An 18,927-nucleotide genomic window follows, 5' to 3' on the forward strand; every position below is an offset into this window, starting at 1 on the left:
AGAGGGCTACAAAGGTCTGGGAGCAGAAATGAGGTCCTGGGAAGCACCAGGGGGACATTGGAAGTGTAAACACAGGATTGGGATTGGGACTGGGACTGGGCAGCTGGTGTGTGGGGATTGAGAGACACGGACTCTGCAATGCCAGCAAAGCAAAGCCATTTATTGCACCAGTTTACCAGGATTTATAGCACACTATGTTTGTACGAAGTTTTCTACTTGGACCCCTTTTCCCCAGTCCCCTTAGAAAGACAATATTCTCCATTATCCTTCTTACACTGGTAATGTCCTTGTTATCTCTTTCACCAGCAACATCCCTGTCATCTCTTCTCTGGCCAGAGTGCTCAGCGTGATGGTCAGAAGTGTCCAGACATGATGGGCAGAGTGATCAGACATGACGTCATCACTTCTGTTCTTGCCTTGAGTTTTTCTCTCCCACAGTCTTCACTCTACCAGGGCCACAAGGTCTGCCATGCTCCCCAGCTGAGCTTCTGTAGCGGTCTGGTCTTCCACATCTTCCCCTTCTCAGTTCTTTATGCAAAGAGTTCCTGTACCTTGATGTTAAAGCAGTTCCCATCTGTGAGGCAATTATCTTATTAAAACTATTACTGGTTATCCGCTAAGTACAGGACAAAATATATGGAGCACAGATCACAATCAAGAAAAACTTACCAGATACAACCATGACCCTGATAAAGAGTCTCACAGCATAGGAGAACAAAAGGATAATATCCACGGCCTCCTAGGAAATGAGGATAAATGGCCACTGTTCTAAAGTTCATCTGGTTGGAGCTAAGGGGCCATGCTGAGCCCCTCACAGAGGAGCCCTTCCCATGTAGCCCCGTGTGTCCTCAGTGTCCCCTCAGTGTGTCCCACTTTGTCCCCCAGTGTCCCACACTGCTCCCAGTAACCTCCCTGCCATGCCCCTCCTGGCTCTCACCCTGGCACTGCTCGCAGTGACTGTGACCACTGCAGCCATCAAGGTGGTGCCCCTGGACATGGCCCAGGACTCCTTTCATAACCAGTACTTGGGCTGCAGCCCTGCCCATGACCAAGGCATTGCTGGCCCTCAACCACTCCGAGTTCCAGGTGAATCCTCTGTGCACCCAGACCTGGGTGAAGGCCGAGGCTGAGTGGCACAAGCGGGGCTCCCCCTGTGTCCCCTCTGGCGTCCCCAGCCCAGGCCGTTGCTCTCATGGCCTACACAACAAAGGACATTTACAAGGAGTTCAACGCGGCCGTGCGTGTGGCCGGGCGCTCCCGCCATGAATACCGGAACAACTTCCACTTCGAAACGCTGCATTTCCTGCTGACCCAGGCCCTGGGGACACTGAGGCATGCTCAGAATGGGCAGTGTCACCACGTGTTCCGGGGTGTGCATGATGTCCGGTTCCAGGCATGGTGTGACCAGAGGGTCTGGTTTGGTCAATTCACATTCTAGTAGATTATTCTGTCAAATCAATTCTGTTACATGATTCTATCAAACAACTCCATTAAATAATTCTTCCAAAACTATTCCATGAAGTAATTCTGACAGAGCCAGTCAAAAATGACAATTCCCAAACAGGGCTCAAAGTCACTCTCCATGCCAACACTTGTGGGAACGTCTCTTTCTCTCAGCTTTCAGGAGGATGCTTGGGGAGCATCCCCTTCCCGAGGGAGGAACCTCGGAGACATTTCATGCCAAGTATGAATAGGGGAGAGGAATTTCTGCCTGAGAGGGGACTGGGCATTGCCAGGGTCAGCTGATGGATGGCCAGGGCCAGCTCTAGTACTTCAGCCTCAGTTGTCAGTTCAGAGTTGGTGATTTTGGCTGGTTTTAGCCCAATTTAGCCCCAGTGCCGTGCCTGGCTGGTGGGCACCTGCTGGAGCAGCTCTGAGGAATGACCTGGGGGTGCTTCTGGGTGACCAGTAGAGCTGGCCATGTGGCCTGGGGCCAGGAGAGATCTGGGGGGCACTCAGAGGAGCAGGGCCAGGAAGTCAGGGAGTGATCGTGCCCCTCTCCCTGGCCAGTGAGGCACATCAGGAGTGCTGTGCCCAACTCTGTTCAGCGCCATTTCCAGCTCTGCTCAGGGCTGTGTCCAGCTCTGCCCAGTGTCCAGATCTGTCCAGCTCTCTGTGCAGCTCTGCCCAATGCCATGTCCAGTTCTGCCCAATGCTCTTTCCAGTTCTGGACAGTGCCATGTCCAGCTCTGCCCAGTGCCATGTCCAGTTCTGCCCTGTGCTCTTTCCTGTTCTGAGCTCCTCAGGACAGGAAAGACCTGGAGATCCTGGGTGGTACTATGGATGATGACTGGACTGGAGCATTTCTGTCACAAAGTGACAAATAACAAAGAGAATGGAAATTTTCCCTTCCCCTGAAGGTTCTGGACAGAGCCTGAAGACAAACTGGCAGAAATGATAAAAGGATGGAGAGGTGTGCATACAAGATGAAAATCACAGCTAGAACCCATGGAGAAACAGACAAAGGGAACTCCAGTGGGGTTTTGGCAAGTTCTGTACCAGGAAACAACAGCACCTGTGCAAAGAAATTGTTCCAGGAAAAGAGCTTTTGCTATCAAAGTATTTGGTGAAAATGTGCCCCAGAAGCCCCATTTTTATGACTCTCCAGGACAATAAAATGACTTGTAGGAGGAGGTGGATCAATGCAAATGATTTACGGGAAAAGTACAGATTCTGTAATAGCTAAGGGAGACATTTTCATGAATATTTATAAATATGGTGGATAAATACCCCATGGCAAAGTGCCCCCCTGATGTGCAGGACCAGGAGAGATCTGCTGTGAGTCTGAGCTGATAAGGAATTCCAGCTTTCTGCTATCTCCAGATCCATCCAGGAGTTCACTCTGCCTGATTTTGGTATCGGGGCTGGGGGGACTCTGGGCGGACGCTTTGCGGGGACAGGGGATTGAGGGAATGGGATTGCAGACATGGGGGGACACTGAGGGAGTCACAGGCCAGGGACTGGGGTCATGGGGGCTCTGCTGGAAATGAGGGGGGATGCGGGATGGTGAGAGTGGGATTGCGGTGATAAGGGGCTGGGAGACACTGTGCGGGCAGAGGGTGATGCCTGGATTTGGGTTGATGTCCTGGGGTGATACCAAAGGAACTGGGGAATGGGAGTAGGAGTGGGGTCTGGGGACCAAGGGAGAGGGACACTGAGGGGCTCGGGGAGTGACCCCAGGATTTGGGTCGGGATCCTGCTGGGGCTGAGGGGACTTGTAGTCATGGGAGTAGGATTGGGCTTCTGGGGGTGATGATGCTGTGGGACTGGGGACCCTGGGGCTGGGGGATGTTGGGGAGGCATAAGTAATCCCAGGATTTGGGGTCAGGGAACTCAGACATGTGCACGGGTCGGCTGGGCAGGAGTGCCTTTCTTCTCCCTGGGCTGATCCCACTCCCTTCCCCAGTCCTTCACTGATGAACCTTCCCCGTGTCTCCCCTGTGTCCCCTCAGTGTCCTCCAGTGTCCACACCGGTCCCTGTGGCCTCTCCCTGCCATGGCCGTCCTGGCTCAGACCCTGGCACTGCTGGCAATGGCCATGGCCACCACGGCTGTCGATGTGATCCCCCTGGAAATGGCCCCAGACTCCTTTGATGACCAGTACCAGGGCTGTGGCCCTGCCATGAAGGAGGCATTGCCGGCCCTCAACAGCTCCGAGTTTGAGCAGAACAAGGAGTTTGCTGAGGTTTGGGTAAAGGCTGCAGCTGAGTGGCAGAGTCGGGGCCCCCCTGAGTCCCCTCTGTCCCCAGACCAGGCCACCGCCATCATGGCCTTCACAATGACTGACCCCAGAATATTCAATGATGCCCTGCGCGTGGTCGGGCATTCCCGACAGGAATACCGAGACAACTTCCACTTCAAAACGCTGCATTTCCTGCTGACCGATGCCCTGGCCACGCTGAGAGACGCTCAGAACGGGCAGTGTCAGGACGCGTTCCTGATGGTGTGTGGCACCCGGTTCGAGGCACTGCGTGGTGACACCATCCGGTTTGGTCATTTCATGCCAATATTCCTGAGCAATCAAACTGGCGAGTGCTCCAACGCCACAATTCTCGAGGTGCACACATGCCATGGCGTGGATGTCACGCTTTTTAGTGAACATCCAGAACCTAAAATTGTGCTGATCCCACCCTTTGAGACCTTCAATGTCACCCAATACACCCAGGAAGGGGACAAGACACAGATCCAGCTCCAGTCCACTGGGACCTACAGCAAATACAACTGCGAGTGGCTGCAAGGTAAAAACACAGAGGACAGCCAGGGGGGATGGGGACAGCCACGATAAGGCACAGGGGACAATGACACTGACTGGGGATGGGGGACAGGGACACTCACAGTGTGTGGGGTGACAAGGATACCCTGGGTTGGGGGCACCTATTCTGGGGTCACCCATTGTGGGCACAGGGACAGGAACATCCATGACAGGGAACAGAGATAGGGACCCCCACTTCTGGGAGGGAACAGGGACAGGAACATCCGTGCCAGGGGACCAGGGACAGGGAGAGAGACAGGGACCTCCACAGTGTACCAGCCCTGTCCCTCTCTGATAAAGGCAGTGCTCTGGGGATGGGCCCTGTGTATGGAAAACCTCCCCATGGCACTCCCTGAAACCCTGTAACCCCCTGTAACACCCCATGGCCCTCTAAGCCCACCATGATTCTCCTGACCTCCCTGGCCCCTGTACCCCCCGTGTCCCTCCTGACAACCTGGCACCTGTCACACTCATGCCCCCATCTCTCCTGTCACCCTTAATCCCCAATTATGGCTATCCCTGACCCTCTCACTACCCCCATGGCCCCACTGATTCTCCTCTTTTTCCCCCAGGTTAGAGTGTCCCCAGGACTCCTTTCCACCTCAGAGGACTCCTCCTGGCCACCACAGCCTTGGCACTGGCCACCATGATCCTCTGAGCAATGAGGCCATCAAGGTCACCAAGGTCACTGTGGTCATTGTGGCAGCTGTGGCCACCATGATCACCAAGACTCCCTCAGCCCCAAGGCTACCACAGGCTCCCTGGCCAGTGTGGCCACCAAGACCCTTGTGCAAAGCAATTCTAATAAAAAATTCTTTCAAAAAAATAGATTAAATGATTGTGACAAAGCCAGCAAAGAGAGAAAATTGCTAAACAGGGCTCCCCACAACAACAATCTTGGGAAGGTCTCTTTCTCTCAACCTAGAGGAGGATCCCTAGGGAGCATCCGCTTCCCAAGGGAGGATCCTCAGACACATTTCATTCCAAGCAGAATAGGGGAGAGGAATCTCTGTCTGACAGAGACCTGGATGTTCCCAGGGTCAGCTGATGGATGGCCACGCCCAGCTCTGGTGCTTTACCATCAGTTATCAATTTGAAGTTGGTGATTTGGGCTGGTTTTAGCCCCATTCAGTGCCAAAATCTGCACCAGACCCCTCTCAATGTTGCCGTCATGGCCACAAGTGGGGCATTGTCCCTAGGGCACATTCCAGGCAGAGCATCCTGCCACATCCTGCACTTCAGGGGACCTTAAAGGCTGGAAACTGGGAGGTTCAAGAGGGCAAGGAAAGGTTCTGCCCCTGGGGAGGGACAGTTCCCAGTGTCAGTTCCAGATGGAGGGGACCTGCTGGATCAGCTCTGGGGAAGGACCTGGGGGTGCTGGTGGGTGACCAGTGAAGCTGGCCTGGGGTCAGGAGGGATCCAGGGGGCATCAAGAAGAGCAGGGGGAGGAGGTCAGGGAGAGATCGTGCCCCTCATCCCTGAGCAGGGAGGCACATCGGGAGTGACGTATCCAGCTCTGCCGAGTGGCGTGTCCAGTTATGGGCTGCTCTGGACCCAATCCTATCCTAAGGGATGACGCTGCCTGAGCTGGGGGGTTGGGCCGGGTGCCCACTCTGGGTCCTTCCAGCCTGACCCATGCTGGGATTTGGGGATTCTGGCAGTTGTGGTTCAGGAATTGTCCACCGGAGGGCAGCAGCGAGCCCGGGAAATCAGCAGCATGCACCGCCCCCAGCTGCAGTTCCGGGTGCCAACAGCAGGCGGCAGCACGAGCTGTTGGCGCTGCCGAGCGCCCGCCCCGCCCCATCCTGGCCCCGGGGGCTCTGCAATGGTTTGGGCTGGAGCGACCTTAAAGCCCGTCCGGTGCCAGCCCTGCCATGGGCAGGGACACCTTCCCCTGGGCTGCGCTGTTCATGGCCCAGCCCAACCTGGCCTTGGACCATTCCAGGAGTGGGGCAGCCACAACTTTGGTATAGATGGGTAACATGATTGGCTCTCACAATTCAGGGATGAATATTGCATTTTTGTATTAAGAGAAGTTTTGTTGATTTATGGTTATGTTATTGTAATTTGTTGATTGGACACCCTCGGTTCTCCTCACAGCCCCCTTTCCCCAACCCATATTGTTTCTACCCAACAGCATTGGTTTTCACCGTAGGTTTCAGCATTGGATGTCAGGGACATGTTGGAGGGAGGGAGGGTGTGTACCTGTGCCCCTTGCATGGGGCAGCTGGGAATGGGAGAAGTTGTTGCTGGGGATGTGTGGCATGGCAACACCTCACCTCCAATCAGACTGCAGGAAGGTCTCCACCAATGGACAGCAAGGAAGAGTCAACCGGCAGATTTTGGGTGGGGCAAAACTGCTTATGAATATGTATTTGGCTGATGCAACCCCCCAGGAGTATAAAAGGCAGAGCCGCCGTTTTGTGGCACTTGGCCACACTCCCAGCACTGTCCCTTTTTCCTTATTCAGTCCTTTTCTTGTGTTGCTGCAGTTTACTAAACCTTTAAAAATTAAAGTGAGCGGTTGTTTCTCACAGTCACTGTGGTTTCCATTACCACCAAGGCCACCATCATTCCCAGAAAAGAGAGGTCACCATGGTGCCATGGCCACCCCTGATATTACCCCTGGAGGAAAAGAGAAAAACAGGAAAAGAGAATGGAAGACAAATCAAATCTCTTGTCTCTTTGCAAATATTAAGATGAATTACTACATGTATATGTTCAAATATCTTTGCTTTTATTTCTGCTATTAACAAAAGGTTGGACATAGTAGTAGCGGTAGCTGATATTGTTACCAGTGAACTGTCTGTTTGGTCGGGATAACATCCAGTGAACATGTCATGAGGACCCTGCTGTTGAAATGCCAACTTTCAGCGTCTGCTGTCCGAAGAAAGTATGGACCAAGGCCCAGACTGGAAGTGATAAAGAGAAGGAGCCAAAACTGCAGCCAAGAAGCAGGCATGCTCTAAAAAAGGCTGACCCAAGGAAGGGCCATGTTAAATAATTCCTGGAATATGGAAACTAGTTTATGGAAATATAACGGTCTAGGAATATGCAATCCCAGTCCCATGTCCCTCCACAAGTGTCCCCTGGAGTCCCTCCAGCCACCAATATAGAAATTGGCCAGCGTAAACTAACTCATGGAACTGGAGGTAGCAGAAAGCTGGAATTCTTTATCAGCTCGGACTCACAGAAGATCTCTCCTGGTCCTGCACATTAGGGGGGACTTTGCCACATAGAATCTATCCATCCTCATTATACATATTTATCAAAATGGGCTTCTTAGCTAATACAAAACCTGCACATTTCCCATAAATAATTGGCAGGGCTCTGCCTCTTTTGTGAAATAATTTTTATTGTCCTGGAGGGTCATAAAACTGGGGTATAAGGTTGTGGGTTTCACTGAGTGCCCCAATATTCCAGATGACCTTGCCTCAAACTTTCACTTTTGCAGGCATTGCACCTGCTGTGTTACAGATCTTGCCAAAATCTCCTCACTGCAGCTCCCTTTATCTCTTTCTCCACAGGTTCCAGCAACCTTTGGCCTTCCGTGCCGTCACTTTTACATTCTTTTATTGTTTTTTGCTAGTTCTTCTTAAAGCCTTATCCAGCATCTTCAGGGGATCTGAAACTTTCTATTCTCTCTCTTATTGCTCAGCCCCCTCAACCCCAATCCCACCATCCCTTGTCCCCCGAGTTTCCCCCAGTCCCACTCCCCACTGCTCACTGAGTTGCTGCCACACCTCAGATACCACTTGGGGTCCCCTATCAGATGCCATCCCTGCAGGCACCTTGAGCCTGGGGATGATCTCTTGGAGGAGTACCTGGGTGAGTTCCCTGGCCTTGCTGTTGTGGCAGGAGAAGTTCTGGACCCCCAAGAATTGATCCAGCAACACCAGGAGATACCTGAGCCCATGTAGGCGCAGTAGTCCAGAAAATTTGCCAGTAATCCCCAGGAGTGTTTCCTCTTCCAGTGATGCCTGGAGGTGATGGTTTTCAATTGAAAGGGTTCTTTTGAAAAGGTCCCAGGCATTGCTCTGTAAGAGACCTGACAGTTTTCTTTACAGTAAGCAGAGTATATACCATAAACCTTTGTCCCAGATTGGATTTCTTGGCCACTTGGATGAGGAAAACAGTCACTGCTGTGCCCCACATTCATCTGTGCCAATCCTGGCTGATGTTGAGTTGTTTTGAAGAGCACCCCACAGGTCTTGTGAAGTCTCCCCCACAAAGCAGGCCCCAGAATGACCTTCAATTTGGACTCCTAAGGAAGGACACACATTCTGTAACTCAAAGATGGCCCTGAGGTCCACATTTCCCATGGGATTTCCTCTCCTTGGAGATTTTTGTGTAACAACAAAAGCAGCAGGCCCTGGGTGTGCTGGCAACCACCCAGCTGCCCAAAGAAGTGGCCATACAACAATCCAGGGCACACCAGCTTGGGGATTGACAAAATCCCTGTGGGAAATAGACTTGCAATAAAGCTGCATGAGAGGTTCCACAACAAAGCATGCTGCTGTTAATTCCTGAGAATGGAATTTCACCCCCAGGAAGTGAGGCCTGGAGAGAGTTGGGCAGATTGAAAATTGGCTGCTTATCTAAAAGCCACAATAAAGAGGGTGGCTGGCTGGATGGGTGAGAGTTAACTCCCAATAACCAGGTCAGACCCTCCCCAACTGATGCTGCAATTTGTAAAGGAGAAAAGCACCAGCAAAGCTCTGGGGAATCGATGAGATGGGGACCGGTCTGTGGCCTCAGATCCTCAGGGTCCATAGGACAAAATTGTCAGGTGTGTTTCAGAGCAATGCCTGATATGTCTTCAAAAGAACCCTTTGAATTCAAAACCATCACCTCCAGGCATCACTGAAAGAGGAAACACTCCCAATGATAACTGGCAAATGGATTTTCTGAGCTAGCACGCCAACATAGGCCCAGGTATCTCCTGGTATTGATGGATCCCTTTTTTGGTGGCTCCAGAACTTCTCCTGCCACACCAAGGCCACACCAAGGCCAAGAGAGTCACCCAGGCACTCCCCCAAGAGATCATCCCCAGGCTCAAGGTGCCTGCAGGGATGGCATCTGATAGGGGACCCCAAGTGGTATCTGAGGTGTGGCAGCAACTCAGTGAGCAGTGGGGAGTGGGACTGGGGGGGACTGGGGGGACATGAGACAGTGGGTTTGGGGTCATGGGGGGTGAGCAATAAGAGAGAAAATAGAAAGTTTCAGATCCCTTAATGATGCTGGATAGAGCTTAATGATGAACGGGCAAAAGCAAGAAAAGGAGTGAGAAGTGTGGATACCAGGATGAATGTGGATAGAATCCCTGGAGAAACAGATAAAGAAACTCCAGTGAGGGTCTTTTGTGAGTTCTGGAGCACAGAAGGAGCAGCACCTGCAAAAAGCAGAAGTTGCAGGAAAGGTCATCTGGCGTATTGGGACACTCAGTATGAACCACACCCAGAAACCCCTTTGGATGACCCTCCAGTACCATAAAAGGACTTCCAGAAAGAGGCAGAACCATGCAAATTATTTCCAGAGAAAGTGATGCATCCACATTAGCTAAGAAGCCCCTTTTAAAGAATATTCATAATTGTGGTGGATACATACCCCATGGCAAAGTCCCCCCTGAGCTACAGGACCAGGAGAGATCTGCTGTGAGTCCGAGCTGATAAAGAATTCCGGCTTTCTGATACCTCCAGTTCCATCAGGGAGTTCACTCCGGCTGATTTTGGTATCGGGGCTGGGGGGACTCTGGGGACACTTGGAGGAGGGGAGAGGGGACCTTGACATCGGGACTGGGGCCCTGGGGGATACTGGGGGGACCCTGGGGGAGAATGTGATGTGGGTTTGGAATCCTGGAGGAAGGTGGGGGACACGGGGGGACATGGGACTGGGGTCCACAGGGCTCTGGGGTGCAGCAGGGGGGAACTGGGGGTGTGACTGGGCCATGGGAGGGCTGGAGGACACTGCAGGGGGCAGGGGGTGATCCCTGCATTTGGGTTGGGGTCCTGGAGTGTTTCATTTCCAACAACCCCAAAGGGGACTCCAGACTGGGAATGGGATTGTGGTCTAGGGGTGGGCTGAGAGGGACACACAGGGTGTCAGGGAGTGACCCCAGATTTGGGTTGGGGTCCTGGGGGGGCTGAGGGGACCCCAGGGGAATGACTCAAAACTGTGGGAGCATAATTAGGGTCTCTGGGAGGACTGGAGGACACTGGAGCATCGAGGAGTGATCCCAGGATTTGGGATCAGGCTCCCAGGACATGTCCAGGGGTCTCCTGGCCAGGGCTGCCTCCCCTCCCTGGGCTGACCCCACTCTCTCTTTCCAGCCCCTCACCAAGGAAGCCTCGCCATATTCCCCGTGTCCCTCAGCGTACCCTGTGTCCCATCAGTGTCCCCTCAGCATCCCCTGGTGTCCCCCAGTGTCCACCCTGTGTCACAAAGTCTGTCCTCTGTGTCCCCTCTGTGTCCCCCAGTGTCCCACACTGGCCACTGTGGCCTCTCCTCTCCATGGCCCCCTTGGCTCAGACCCTGGCACTGCTGGCAATGACCGTGGCCACTGCGGCCATCAAGGTGGTGCCCCTGGACATGGCCCAGAACTCCTTTGATGACCAGTACCTCAACTGTGGCCCTGCCATGACTGAGGCCTTGCCGGCCCTCAACATTTCCGAGTTCCAGGAGAACAAGGAGTTTTCCCAGGCCTGGGTGAAGGCCACGGCCGAGTGGCAGAAGCGGGGCTCCTCTTCATCCCCTCTGTCCCCAGCCCAGGCCATCGCCCTCATGGCCTACACGATGCCGGACGTGCACAAGCAGCTCAACCCGGCCATGTGCCAGGCCGGGCGCTCCCGCCAGGAATACCGGGACAACTTCCGCTTCAAAACGCTGCATTTCCTGCTGACCCAGGCCCTCCAGAAGCTGAGACGCCCTGATGAGTGTCCAGCTGTGTTCCGTGGGGTGAGGACAATCCAGTTCAATGTGACAGCTGGTGATAAAGTCCGCTTTGGTCAATTCGCTTCGTCGTCCCTGGACAAAACGGTGGCCCAGGGTTATGGGAACGTCACGATGTTCAAGGTGCACACCTGCCATGGAGCAGACATCCAGAAGTTCTCCTTCAATCCAAGTGAGAAGGAGGTGCTGATCCCACCCTTCGAGACCTTTGAGGTCACCAAAGTCACCAGGGAAGGGAAGAAGGTGCAGATTGAGCTTCGCTCCACCGGGAACTTCAGCAACTACAACTGCGAGTGGCTGCGAGGTGACATCATGGGAACAACCAGGGGGGATGGGGACACTCAGTGAGGGCTGGGGACAAGGACCCACAGTGCTGGGGACAACCATGGCCCACAGAGGGGACAGGGACACCCACTGTGGGTGGGAAGCAGGACACCCAGAGCTGGGGACAAGGACAGGGACAGCCACTGCTGGGCACAGGGGATGGGGACACCCAGTGCCAGGTGAGGGGGACAGGGACATCCAGTGCTGGGGACACCCACAGGGGTGGGGAGGACAGGGCCACCCATGGTTGGGCACAGGGGAAAGGGGCCTCATTATGGCCCCCTCTGACATCCCACACTCCCAGGACCCCCCATCACCCCTGTCCCTCCCCCCATGGCCCTCCTGACCCCTCTCTTTGTCTCCACAGGTGGGAGCCTCCCCAGAAAATTCCCCCAGCTTGGGGGGCTTCTCCTGGCCACTGTGGCCATGGCAGTGGCCATTGGAACCCTCTGGGCCATGAGGCCACCAAGGTCACTGTGGTCCTGGGGGTCACTGTGGTCACCATGAGCATGAAGGCCACCAAGACCCCCAAGGAAATGAGGGCACCAAGGCTACCGAGGCCATTATGGCCACAATGGTCACTTTGTCCACTATGACCACTATGGTCACTTTGTCCACTGTGACCACTGTGGCCATTATTGCCACTCTTGGCCACTGTGGCCACTTTGGCCTCTATGACCAGTCTGGCCACTCTGGGCATTAGAACCACCATGGTCAGCGTGGTCATTGTGCTCACAGTGACCCATGATGTCACTGTGGCTGCTATGGCTACCACGGTCACCGTAACTACTGAGGTCACTGTTGACACCATGGTTACCAAGGTGACCAAGGTCCCCATGGCCACCACAGCCACTGTGGCCACCATGGTCACTGTAACAAGGCGCCCATCCAGGGGAAGCCCCTCTGAGAGCTGCCCAGCGAGGGAGCAATGCCAGGGCATCAGGACCAGCACAAGGGGGCTGGAGCAGCCAGGACAGCAAAGGACAGCATGAACATCAGAGATTGGGCAGCACCTGGGGCTGCTTGGGCACTTCCCTACAGAGGGGTTTGGGAATGGCAATGCCACGGCCACCTGCTGACACTCCTTGGCTGTCTCACCTGATGTAGCAATAAATTGCTGCTTGCTCACCTGGGGTATAAAACATGTATCAAAACTTGATCCTTGCTTGCCTGGTGAAGCAAATGTTTATCAGAAATTTGATCCTTGCTTGCCTGGTATATTAAAATCTTACCAAAATTTGCTGCTGGCTCACCTGATATATCCACTGCAGCTCCTTTAATACCTCTCCTGCAGAGCACCTCATTTCCTAAAATAAAGCAGTTCCTGGAGTTTTCATTTGAGGCAACTCAAAGCTTTATTTTTCAAACTTCGATCTTCAAAGAGGTGCTGGAGAAATTCCTCCCTTTTTCACTGCAGATGCTCAGAAAGGACCTGGAGGGGGTGGAGCATGTCCAGGGAAGGGATGGAGCACCAGGAAGGGTCTAGAGCACCAGGAAGGGCTGAGAAAACTTGCGGGAGCTGCTCAATGCAATTTAAAAAGGATGAATAATTAGTTTGGAGCCTGTTCCAAAGTTTCTGATTTGTGGTAACACTTCAGAAGAAGCATTGGGAATAAACAAATAAAAACAAACAGAATGAAGAAGGATGAAAAATAAAATAGAGAAACGAGGACAGAGGTAACACCATCCATTTATTTATAAAAAAAAAACCCTGATGTTTTGCTCAGGAAACTCTTTTTTCTTTCAAAGCAGGGATTTTCCTTTTTTACTTGCACATCTCCTGGAACTCACTGTGCAGTTGCAGTTCAGAAATTGTCCACACGAGGGCAGTAGTGAGCACGGGAAATCAGCAGCACCGCGCATGCGCCGCCCCCCAGCTGCAGTTCCGGGTGCCAACAGCAGGCGGCAGCACGAGCTGCTGGAGCTGCCGAGCGCCCGCCCCGCCCCATCCCGGCCCCGGGGGCTCTGCAATGGTTTGGGATGGAGCGAAAAAGTAAAGAAAAAATGATACAATATTGTACGGTAGAATGGACTAAAGAAATGATATGACCTGATAATTTATACTGGCCAATGTATGGGTCATCTGAAGGGTGGATCTGTAAGGCCTTGAATGCCTATGTAAATAAAAGGGACCCTATTAACCAAGAAGAAAGCGATTATGCTGCTTTATGGCATGGGTCCTGGTCTACTCCTCTGTATGCATTAAAAACCAAAAAGAAAAGGGATCAGTGGGACCCCTTAGATAACTTTCCCCTCCTTATCTACCACAGCCAGCTGCACTGGCAGAGGTGCCTCATCCAGCACCTAACCCGGCACCCCTTGCACCCAATCCAGCACCCCCTGCACCACAAGCCCTGGTGGCTCCGCTCCCATTCCCACAAGTCCCGGTAGCTACGCTCCCAGTACTTGATTCACCACCAGCACACAGAACAAGAAACCAGGAAAGGGCACGAGCAGAAAGCAGTGGGGATAGCAATGAAGAAGGGAAGGGGGGGAAGCTGTACCCATTGAGGGAAGTACCATTAGTAGGAAACCAAGGGAGACCAGTCATCGGGTATGTGTCAGCACCCCTGAACACCGGGGATGTAAGGGCTTTTAAAAAAGAAATGGGAAGGTTACTTGAAGATCCCCTGGGGGTGTCTGAAAGGTTAGATCAGTTTCTAGGACCCAGTATTTACACCTGGATGGAGATTCAGTCAATTTTAGGTATTTTATTTACAGCAGAGGAGAGGCAGCTGATAAGGCAGGCTGGCATGAGAATTTGGGACCACCAGCAGGGACCTTTAGGAGAAATGAAATGGCCCCTGGTAGCCCCTAAATGGGACCATAACAATGACCAGGACAGGCAGAATCTGGTGGATCTCAGGAATATAATTATTCAGGGAATCCGAGAAGCAGTCCCCAGAGGGCAAAATATTAGCAAGGCCCTGAATGAACGTCAGGGGAAAGATGAGTCACCCATAGATTGGTTAGAAAGGATAAGGAAGGTATACAAATGTATTTGGGATTAGATCCTGATACAGCAGTGGGGGAAGCATTAATCAAAACTCAGTTTGTGGCAAAGTCCTGGGAGGATATAAGAAGGAAACTTGAGAAGTTAGACGGTTGGCAAGAGAGAGGTTTGCAAGAATTGTTAAGGGAAGCACAGAGAATTTATATTCGCAGAGATGAAGAAAAGGCCAAAGCCAAAGCTGAGGTCTTTGTGGCTGCGGTAAAGGAGGTACAGAAAGGTGGTGAATCTTCAAGGAATGCTAAAAAACCATGAGAAAAGTAACAGGTGAAGGTTCTAAAAAACCTACCTGCTTTTACTGTGGTAAGGAAGGACATGTTAAAAGGTTTTGCAAGAAACGGGAGGCAGATCAAAAACTGTTTGACCTGGATTAATGGTGTCAGGGGCTCTATTTATTAGGGACCAGACCATTGCAAGAGCCCTTGATAAAATTAAGAATGGGTCCCGAAGGTGAAGAATTCACCTTTTTAGTAGATACAGGTGCTGAAAGATCAACAGTGCAAAGATTACCAAAAGGATGCAAAATCAGCAGGAAAACAGCTCAAGTATTTGGAGCAAAAGGGGAGAGGCCTTTGAGGTTCCCATTATTGAACAAGTATTAATTGAAGCAAAGGGAAAAGTGGATATTAGTGATCTATTACTAGTTTCAGAAGCAGAATGCAATCTTTTGGGGAGAGACCTGATTCTTTCGTCAAAAATTGGCATCCAACCCTAACATGATCAACTAACGGTAAAGCTGTACAAATTGACAGAGCAGGATGAGAGTAAAATATGTCCTGGTGTCTGGTCCACTCCTGGGCAGATCGGTAAATTGGATATAGAGCCCTTAAAAATCACCATTGTAAACCCTGAGTTTCCTATAAGAGTGAGACAATACCCTATTCCACGAGATGGCAGGCGAGGGCTGGAGCCAGTAATTGAAGAACTCTTAAAGCAGGGCAAGTTAGAAGAATGTGTGTCACCCCCCAATACTCCTATAATCCCTGTGAAGAAAAGTGACGGCAGCTCCGGTCTAGTCCAAGACCTAAGGGCTGTTAATCAACCAACAGCCACAAGGTTTCCTGTGGTAGCTAACCCGTATACATTACTAAGTCAGGTTTGCTCTGACTATACCTGGTATAGTGCAGTGGATTTGAAAGATGCCTTTTGGTCCTGTCCTTTAGAGGAGGGATGCAGGGACTATTTTGCCTTTGAGTGGCAAGATCCAGACACAGGGAGAAAACAACAATTAAGGTGGGCGGTACTTCCACAGGGCTTTACTGAATCTCCAAATCTTTTCGGTCAGGCTTTAGAAAGAATTTTACAGGATTTTGAAAGACCAGAAGGAACTAAACTAGTACAATACGTAGATGATCTGTTAATTGCAGGAGAGAATCAGGAGCAAGTGAGAGAAGCAACAATCTGTTGAATTTCTTGGGAAAGAAAGGCCTAAAGGTTTCGAGCGCTAAGTTCCAATTTGCTGAAGAGGAAGTGAAATATCTAGGTCACTGGCTGAGTAAAGGAACAAAGAAATTGGATCCTGAGAGAATATTGGGAATACTAAGTCTACCTTCACCTAATACCAAAAGGGAGGTACGACAACTCCTAGGGTTACTGGGGTATTGTAGACAATGGATAGATGGATACAGTCAAAAGGTGAAATTTTTGTATGAAAAACTAACAGTCAATACAATGAAATGGAACCAGGAGGATGAAAAACAATTTAAGAATTTGAAAGATGCTCTAATTCAAGCCCCAGTACTCAGCCTACCTAACTTAGATAAACCTTTTCAATTATTTGTAAGTACTGCTGAGCAAACTGCTTATGGAGTGCTCACCCAGGACTGGGGAGGAGACAAAAAGCCGGTGGGGTATTATTCAAAATTACTGGACCCTGCTAGTTGGGGATGGCCAATATGTTTACAAGCTATAGTAGCAACAGCTCTTCTGGTAGAGGAAGCAAAGAAAGTTACATTTGGAGCTTCCTTAGCAGTATATACCCCTCACAATGTCAGAAGCATATTGCATCAAAAAGCAGAGAAATGGCTCACTGATAGCCGGATTTTAAAGTATGAAGCTATTTGATACATTCCCCTGAACTGGAACTTAAGGTCACTCCGGCTCAGAACCCTGCTCAATTTCTCTATGGGGAGCCAGCTGAAGAGCTTGATCATAACTGTGTGGAATTAATTGAATTACAAACAAAAGGGAGATCAGATTTAAGTGAGACAGAGCTATCTAGTGGGGAAAAATATTTTTTCGATGGTTCGTCAAGGGTGATAGAAGGGAAAAGAAATTCAGGATACACTATTGTAGAAGGAGAAAATCTGTCTGTAATAGAACGAGGAAAAATAAGTGCTAGCTGGTCAGCTCAGGCTTGTGAATTATTTGCTTTATACCAAGCTTTAGAACTTTTAAAAGATAAGGTGGGGACTATTTACCCTGACTCAAAATATGCTTTTGGAATTGTACACACATTTGGAAAAATCTGGATGGAAAGAGGTTTGATAAACACTCAAGGGAAGAAACTGATCCATCAGGAGTTAATAATCAGAGTGCTTGAAGCCCTGAAAGGGCCTGAGAGAATGGCTGTAGTACATGTAAGAGGTCATCAACGAGGGTCAAGCTACTTAGCAAGAGGAAACAACACAGCTGACCAAGCTGCTAAGGATGCAGCCTGTAAATTAAAAGAAACTATCCAGCTGAACACTATAGCAGAAATTCAAGAGGAGCTGCCAAAAAGTTATAGTACTCAAGAGGAGGAAGCTATAAAAAGATTAGAAGCTAAGAAAGAGCTGGGAAAATGGGTACTGCCAGATGGGAGAGAGATTTTACCTAAAGCTTATGCTAGAAGGATTCTAAGCCAGTTACACCAACGTACTCATTGGGGAGCAAGAACCTTATGTGATCATTTTTTAAAATCTTATGGATGTATTGGAATTTTTGAAATAGCGAAACAAATAACACAGGGGTGTTTGACATGTCAAAAGGTTAACAAAAAGGTAATGAGACAAGCTCCAACAGGTGGTAGGAAAATAGCCTACCGACCATTTGAAAGGGTTCAGGTGGATTATACTGAATTACCCAGGGTGGGCAGATGGAAATACTTGTTAGTATTAGTAGATCAACTAACTCATTGAGGGGAGGCCTACCCAGCTGCCCAAGCCACAGCGAAGTTTGTGGTTAAAATATTGTTGGAACAAATCATTCCTCGGTTTGGTGTTATCGGGGCTATTGATTCTGATCAGGGCTCCCACTTTACTTCCAGCATCATAAAAGGAGTAACACAAGCCATGGGGATTTCCTGGGAATATCACAGCCCTTGGCACCCCCAGATCTCTGGGAGGGTAGAAAGAATGAACCAAACAATAAAACATCAGTTAACAAAATTAATGATTGAGACCCAAATGTCATGGGTAAAATGTTTACCTCTAGCATTGCTTAATATAAGAACACTCCCAAATGCAGATACGGGACTTTCTGCATATGAGATGCTTTATGGAATGCCTTATTCCCAGGAAGTACCCCAAACATCAGTAGTCATAGCCGATATGACTATTCAAAAATACATCCAGAAGATGGGACAACATGTCCTAGAACTAAGGGAGAAAGGGGTAATTGCTCAATCAGCCCCTCTCGGATTTAGCATACATCAAATAAAACCAGGTGACTGGGTGCTGATTAAAATCTGGAAGGAAGAAAGTTTGTCTCCTAGGTGGGAGGGTCCCTATTTAACTCTGCTGACCACTGATCGAGCTGTCCAAACTGTGGAAAAAGGCTGGACCCACGCATCGCGGGTCAAAGGACCAGTGGAACCACCAACAGAGACGGAACCACCGACAGAGACGGAACCACCGACAGAAACGTCTGCTGAATCCCAGTGGAGAATTGCATCTACCCCCGGAGAACTGAAAATCAAGTTAAAAAGGGACTGATGTATGTCACAAAACCACTCCTACCTTATGCTGCAAAACCAATTGTACTTACGAGAGGTAGAATGTACTACTCCAAACTGTAAGTGTTATCCATGGGGTTGTTTTAAATGTATAGAGTGTGAAGAATTTTGGTATACAAACCTACCAAGGGGACAGATCCCTAATGCTCTCTGCTGTAATTGTATGAAAGAAATAGAGAAAGAAACTGATAAAACTTTGTGGGCTGCAGTAAGGAAAGGATATACTAAAACAGGAGATAAAGATGGGTGGAGAACCTGGGTACACGGAACAAGAGCAGGAATTGATTTGCAGGAAGTACCAAAGGCCAAATTAGAAAAAGTAGAGTGTGACAAGGGCAATTGGATACCTGACGAATATCAAATTAAAGCAAAAGAGTGGCAGGAAGCCGAGTATTGCTGGAAGAGGGGGAGGCACATACACCAACCCTATTGAAGTTGCACATCCCCCAAACTCAGGGGC

The 18,927-nt window shown here is 50.4% G+C and overlaps 1 protein-coding gene and 1 pseudogene across 1 annotated transcript; both read left to right on the top strand.

Moving 5' to 3' along the window:
- Nucleotides 1-917: 917 nt before the first annotated feature.
- LOC129130371 (erythroblast NAD(P)(+)--arginine ADP-ribosyltransferase-like) lies at nucleotides 918-4,909 on the top strand (annotated as a pseudogene).
- A 5,796-nt stretch (nucleotides 4,910-10,705) lies between these two features.
- LOC129130327 (NAD(P)(+)--arginine ADP-ribosyltransferase 2-like) lies at nucleotides 10,706-12,072 on the top strand. The gene is made up of 2 exons (XM_054648720.2): nucleotides 10,706-11,503; nucleotides 11,891-12,072. The coding sequence occupies exons 1-2, from the start codon at nucleotides 10,762-10,764 to the stop codon at nucleotides 12,028-12,030; spliced, it is 882 nt and encodes a 293-aa protein (XP_054504695.2). The 5' UTR covers nucleotides 10,706-10,761; the 3' UTR covers nucleotides 12,031-12,072.
- Nucleotides 12,073-18,927: the final 6,855 nt, after the last annotated feature.

This window comes from Agelaius phoeniceus, chromosome 1, assembly GCF_051311805.1.
Source record: "Agelaius phoeniceus isolate bAgePho1 chromosome 1, bAgePho1.hap1, whole genome shotgun sequence".
Classification (NCBI taxonomy): domain Eukaryota; kingdom Metazoa; phylum Chordata; class Aves; order Passeriformes; family Icteridae; genus Agelaius; species Agelaius phoeniceus.